Below are 6,900 nucleotides of genomic sequence, written 5' to 3'. Positions count from 1 at the left end.
CCATTTTTAAAAAAGACTTTATTTATTATATGTATGTGAGTACACTGTCACTGTCTTCAGACACATCAGAAGAGGGCATCAGATCCCTTAACAGATGGCTGTGAGCCACCATGTGGTTGCTGGGAATTGAACTCAGGACCTCAGGAAGAGCAGTCAGTAACCATCTCTCCAGGCCAATCTAACTTATGTTTTATTTGGCTGAAATTTGACAGGATCCAGAGGCTAAGTGTTGGTACTGCTCTTTCAGAGGACCCAAGTTTGATATTCAGTACTCAACACCATGCTTCTGGCCTCTGAGGGCACCTAAACACAGATGCACATAGTACCAACATATCATTAACAATAAATATGTAAAAAAGAGAAGGGACTGTGTTCAGTCAAGCTGCTCAACCTAACACCAATAGCAGGGCCTGGATTCACTAAGGGATAACAAAGCAAGGCTTTCCCTTTCAGTTTATAAAGCCTGGGTTTCACGGTTTTAAAAATCTAGCCTGTAGGTCGTCAATTGACAGGTGACCAACTGAGTCTAAAACATTGTTTGAACACACTACAGTACATCTCACTAACCTGTCATGGGAAGAAGTTAACTTTAGAGCTCAAGGCTATCATCATTTAAGTTTTCGTGTGTGAACCCTTTTAGGTCACAGATCAATACTAAGTACTGTCCTGTTCTCCAGTTATAGGCAACAGGGTCAGTTACTCGATGTGGAGAGTTACTGGCTGGCTGGCCTTTCTCTACTAGTTATGCACACCCTCCCAATCCAGCACACCAGGACTACAGACACCATCTGGCTAGGATTTTACACATGCTGAGGATTCTAACTCCGGGCATGCTTGCCGTTTTATTTTCTGAGCTATCGTTTAAACTCTGAAAATGTTGTGACAAGATAACCACTGTTCTGCTGCTTTACTCAAGTGGTACCTGGAGCAGCTAACAGATGTTATCTACGTAACGTTGTAATACACCTCTATCAAGGCACCCAGACACAGCCCTCCCAAGCCCTTTGATAGGTCTTGCTATGTAACTCAGGCTGTCCTCAGGACTGCTGGGACAAAGAATGTAGGGCTATAGCCATCAAATGCTAATCCATCTGCAACTACTCCAGCCAACTGGAACTGTGTTCCCCTCACTTGCAAAGGTGGGAAGACTTCAGGGCAAACAGTGGTTAATGTCATCAGGGACATCATCTTCTGTTTAAACTCTTACTGTTCAAATGCCAGCTTACTCATTTTCTGGGATCCCTTTAATCTTTCTACAAACTGCCTGTTTCCTTAGCCGAGCACAGGGGCACAGACCTAGACTACCAGTACCGGGAGGTCAGGAGCCCCACGGTCAAGCTGAGCCACACGGCCAGGGCGTGTCTGGAGGACACAACTCTGAACCATGCCTCACTTTTAAAGATTCTATATGAGTGTTTGTCTCACGTGTGTGGTAGACACCTTCCGACTTTTACCCACAGTTACTATGAAAACCCTCCTCTGTATCAATCACATCGACAGCTTATGGGTAATGGCTAAATGTGGAGCATCATGCAACAGAAACACATTAGGAAATAAAAAGTTGTGTACGGCTCTTGGACCAGTGCAGGTTCTCATAGCATTAAGGAGCTTCAGAAAACTTGTTCAGTGAGCAGTGACATCACCAAAACATAGCCTGCATTTTAATGTCCTAACCTGGACTGAGATGCAGTGACAATCACAATCTGAGTCATTTAGGGCTGCGTCAGGTGCTCAAAGTCTCCATGTCAGTAAATCCTTAAAACATTTCATTCAAAACAGCCCGAGGCTGGCTTCTGGTTTGGTAGTGTGAAGGAGATACTAACTATGAAACGGTCTAAGTGTCACTAAGAGTTAACAGAAGGACCATTCCTGATAGAGGAAGATCTCAAGACCCAGTGACTTCCAGCCACTGTCTCTCTTAAGAGAAATCAACCAATTACACTGAAACAAATCACAGATAACGGAACCGTAGACCAAGTCTTGATTTTTATTACTTAAAAAAGTCGCCCATTTATTTTGCTTTCTGACTCTGTGCTTGTGCCTTCAACACTTTCACAACGATTTTCTGCTCCTCAATAAGGAAAGCCCGCTTGATCCTAGGAAGAGAAACACACAGGGAAGTTAACCATTGTAAGATGGAGCAAAGCAATCAAGAGCCTAGGAAAATGCACCAAAACAAACAAACAAACAAAAAAAAAATCACAAAGCTTGTGAAGTTACATGAACATTTGGGGAGGATTATTCTCCAATCCCAAGGAGTCTTAACTTCTTCATGATCAACTACAAAATAAATGGGCTGTGCTAGCAAGTTTCATGTCAACTAGGCACAAGCTAGAGTCACACAGGAAAGGGGAACATCAATCAAAATGCCCCTATTGGCCTGTGGGCAGTAACACAACGGGCTGGCGAATGGGTGCTTTTGGAAGGCAGTCTAAGAAAACCAAGGAGAACAAGTCAGCAAGCAGCACTCCCCCATAGCCTCTGCTTCAGGTGCACAATGAAATAACATCTACCCCCAAGTTGTCTCTGGTCATGGTTATCACAGCCAGAGAAACCTAATAGACAATACCCAAAACAAGACCATCACTTAAGATAGCTCCTGGCTGGTATTATTTCTTGTATCAGGATCCAGGACATATTATCAAAGTATTGTAGATTGTTCCATGGTTTTCCATAGAACTGAGCTGCCAGCTGGAACTAGATAGAACCAAGCCCCCAGCTTGGGGGTCAGGGGGAGATAGGAGTCAAGGCCTTGCAATGGCCCAAGTCTTGATAGGCACAAATCTAGATTCTGTAGGCAATGAATGAAATACGCCAAACTCCTACAGTTCAAAATTCATGACCTTACCCAGGCCCCTTTCACCTCCCATCTTTCCTGTGTCAGGCCAAACACTAGAGCCTGGAAATCCTTTCTGTTTGTATCATCCAGGTATGGCCTCAAATGCCAGCCCAGTTTCTACAACTGCACGAAATTTCTCTTCTAAACTTTATGAAGCTCAGAGTGCCTGTGTTAGAGAACATTTGCCCTGTGTCTGTATTATCATCCTAGGCCTCCCTCCTCTTAATGAACTTCCACAAACAGGCCTGGAAGATTGTTGTCAAGAAACAAAGCAACAAACCACTAGGTCAGAGCGTTCCATAAACCACCAGAGTCCACCCGGCTCAGCCTCTGAGCTCTCCCATCACCAACCCTCACGTTCTTCCTTCCCTCACTCTGCTCCGCATTAACTGAGTGTAAAGCAGGAAGGAGGTGCTGTTTCTTCCCTCAAACAAACCCACTCAGATACACTGAAATGTTATCTGGTGCTCAGCAAATAAACCACAACCATCCTTACAACTCTTTCCAGTATCCAAAAGACTTAGTCCCCTTGCCACCAAACCCTCTGGGCCATCGTCAGGTAGGTAAGACAAGGGCAATTTCCTCTTGCTGCGTAAAACGCTTCTGTATGCCCCAAACCTTTATCCTGTTAAGTAATGACTCAGCTTTTGCCTGGGACTCACCCTTTCCCACATTGTAAGACTAAAGCTGTCTAAGGCCTTCACAAGCTTTGCTAGCTGTGCTGTCTGTCACCTCCTCGATCAGCCACCCACGCTAGCACCTGTTCCTATGCCTTCCCAGCTGCCCCGTCACACAGCCCAGCATTTCTTCCCATCCGCTCTCTATGAACAATGCTATTTTCAAGATGCCCCACACTGACACGACAGGAGTCACTCCTTTAGACGGTGCCAAGGGAAGATCCACCCCGGCTGGCACACACAGTGCCTCGGCCGCCTCACTCACCTGTCACGGACACACTTGGCACACATGGAGCCACCATAGGCCCTGCTGACGTGCTTCTTTGTCTTGGACAATCTCATAAGGACTTTGGGTCTCACAGCACGAACCTGTAGAATGAAGCCTGTGATTACCCTCAGATGCTCAAGTAGAAAGACACTCCCAGTAACTGTGAACTAGGAACTAGGTTAAAATGGGGAAGCCTACTGCTTTCCCCAAAAGCCATTTCGGCCATTTCTCACGTTGGTTATTTTGGACTGCAGATATTTAATAATTCCCAAGTATCTCAGTAGCAAGACCACCTTCACATATTTCCCTGCTGAGGGATTAAGGCTTTCTCAAGAGTACTCACCCCTCGCAGTCTGCCTGGGCACACGCCACATGCGGATTTAGGTGCTTTCCCGACCTTCTTGGTGTAAAGGTAAACGATCCTGTTGCCAGGGGTTCGAGACCTAGGAAGGGAGATTGAAAGCGGCTCAGTATGTCACAGAGAAAGCAACAACAGTTATTTTAAACTCGCAAAAACTTACAGCCTAGTTTTGTTAGAGGCTGTATTGTAGGAAAGCCTACGACGGTATGTCAAACGCTGGACCATCCTGAGTGCCTACAATTTAGAGAATAAAACAAGTCAGTGAAGGTAAATTAAAGGTCAAAGCTTCATCACATAATGTCTCTTACATCCATACACTCACACCATGCTCTTACAAGGGGAATTCTAAAGAATTCCATTTAAATTAGAGATTCCACTAAATTAGAGACTTTCCTACTGGTCCACAAGTATGGAGCTTGGTTAAAATCCTGACCAAGGGCTCATCCCTCAAGAAGTCTGTTTTGCTTGGTAGCACTAATTTAAAGGATGACAAGTGGGACCCTTAGGTAAATCCCCAGCAGTGCTATTTGCTGGCAATACAGAGCCAGCTCCTGGGCTCTAAGACAGCATTTCCCCCCAATTCACACAGCTAGCACTGGGATTAAGACACTACTATCCCACCCTCCACAGTGCTGGCAGGTAATATCTGTGTAGCATCTAGTCCCAAAGCTGCATCCCCGAGAAGGCAATCTGTTTATTAAGGAGACCTGGGTCTTATGCTGTTTATAACATCCTTAGCAGATCAGTCACTTAACGACCCTCCAACCCGCAGCAGCGATGCATTTGGAATCCAGCTCCTTAACGTGCTGGGCAAGGAAATTCTACCCAAGAGCTTCACACACACTCGTCTATGCAACTTTGCTTCAAAGTGGGCTGTTAAGTCTCAAACCCTGGGACAAATGGCCTAATTAGCACTACCCCAAATAACAGCCGCCTAAGCCGGGTGCAGCCAAGCTGACCTGTCTTCCACACCTTCCAAACACCCACTTTTACCTAAAGGGAGCCCAACTGCCACGCACCTAAAGCGACACAGGACCAGTGTTAAAGGACCTAAGCCGCCACTACTTGATTTCTATCTCCATAACCAAGGCAGACTACGCCGCCGCCCCTGCTATCGCGTCTCGCTCGCTTACTAGCCACCATGACAGACAGCAACAGGGGAGCGGCCAGAGGCCGCGGTCCCCACCGAGGGTTCCACTGTTCCGGTCGCTTAAGCGCTTCACAACCACGACCTAAGCCTCTCGCTCTCCGTACCCGGCGGCCGAAGCGCGCGGGGCTCCGGCTACTCACCGCTTCGGACGCGCTGGTTCGATCGAGGGCTTTCCGAAACTACGAGGCGAGCACCCGCCCGGTATGCACCTCTCCTCGTCCCTCACCACTAACCCCAGCTACAGCACCGACCCCGAGGGCGTCCCGCCTGCCTAACCCCTCGGATGGGTACGGATCGTAAATAGAAAGGCCACAGAGCCGAAACAGGCCACCATACCTCTAAGCACCGTCCCCGGAAGAGGAAAAGGAAGGGGCGGGCGAGTTCAAAGGTCAAATGTGACTGCGTCGGACAGGAAGTACGTCAGAGAAAGCGGCATGTCAGCGAGTGCGCCGCCATGTTGTACGGAAGCGGACGCGGGGGACCTGTGTAGGTGGGACTTCAGGTTTGTAGTGCGGCTTCGGAAGGCGGGCTCGTTTTCCAGCCATCCGTAGGGACGTCAGGTGAAAAATTAGGTGCAAGATCGCTGTAGGAGCTAAAGCAAGTGACAGAAGAGGCCTCCCCACTTCCCTAAGAGAAAACAAGGGCGCCACGACGCGTTTAGCCTAGGGTAATTAGACCTAGTTTTAAATCTCTCTGACATCCCATAAGGTAACCTGTGCCCTTCTCGTTCTCCACCTTCCCTTCGATTATTCAGCCAGAGCACAAACTTTATAGACTTTTAACCAAGCATTTGCTGATTACTAGTTATTTCACTCTGGGCAAACCCGCAAGTCTCTAAAAGGAAGATATTATTAAGTACCCCTGCAGCATTATGATCAAAGGCATCCTGAAGTTAAAGCACTTAGCCTACAAGTTTCACAATGAGCAAGTGCGCTATAAATGGTGGCTAATTTATGATTTTGTGCTAACAGCTACTTGATGCTTTTCTTGGGTGGTAAAGTTTGGTCTGCGAGATGAAGATGAGGACCAGAGGGGTCAGCGACCTTCAAATGTCTATGCGAACGTTTATATTATGGGTCCTCAGTTTTCATTACGTTGTCAAAAGTAATGAATGCTTTTCTTGTACTTTAAAGAAGAGTCCCATATCACTGTTATCTTTGTCAAGAAACTAGGTAAACCGCTCTGAATGATATCCTTTTCTCAGGTCCCTCTCAAACAGCTCTCCCGTGTGCGCCCTCGGTCTCTGTTCTTCCCACTATAAAGGCTGGTGTAGAGAGACAAACAGTTTTTGATAAGTGAATGAATACATTTCCTTAGCATCTCATCTCTTTGTTTCTAGAGAGACTTTGCTGGGCACAGTACCATCTCTATCTCTAGGAGATGGGAGCTCTTTTTTGTACATTGTGCACTAATGTTATCCCTATGTAAGCCCCTCCATTCCAGTAGAAAACTGGTCTTGTAATTTTCCCAAATTAAGCTTAACCCTATTATGTAAGTTTTCTTCTCTTTTAATCTGTGTTTATGTTTCATTGATCAGTCTTGCTGGAAATACAGGAATCTTAGTAAAAAAGCTCAAGACCCTCATTTGTTTTTATCAATCTCCTT

General features: G+C 46.4%; 1 protein-coding gene across 2 annotated transcripts; it reads right to left on the bottom strand.

Moving 5' to 3' along the window:
• Window positions 1-1,958: 1,958 nt before the first annotated feature.
• On the bottom strand, window positions 1,959-5,680 carry Rpl34 (ribosomal protein L34). Of its 2 annotated transcripts, none has more exons than XM_032897312.1 (5): window positions 5,632-5,680; window positions 4,306-4,379; window positions 4,128-4,227; window positions 3,782-3,885; window positions 1,959-2,096 (listed from the first exon to the last, which is right to left on the bottom strand). In XM_032897312.1, the coding sequence occupies exons 2-5, from the start codon at window positions 4,368-4,370 to the stop codon at window positions 2,012-2,014; spliced, it is 354 nt and encodes a 117-aa protein (XP_032753203.1). In that variant the 5' UTR covers window positions 4,371-4,379; window positions 5,632-5,680; the 3' UTR covers window positions 1,959-2,011. The 2 variants fall into 2 exon arrangements, with proteins under 2 accessions (XP_032753203.1, XP_032753204.1); XM_032897313.1 differs by lacking the exon at window positions 5,632-5,680 and adding an exon at window positions 5,436-5,625.
• Between the last annotated feature and the right edge of the window lie 1,220 nt (window positions 5,681-6,900).

The sequence above is a fragment of the Rattus rattus genome, chromosome 3 (assembly GCF_011064425.1).
Source record: "Rattus rattus isolate New Zealand chromosome 3, Rrattus_CSIRO_v1, whole genome shotgun sequence".
Taxonomy (NCBI): Eukaryota; Metazoa; Chordata; class Mammalia; order Rodentia; family Muridae; genus Rattus; species Rattus rattus.
Note: the sequence above shows the minus strand (reverse complement) of the source record. Positions and strands in the feature narration are given on the sequence as shown.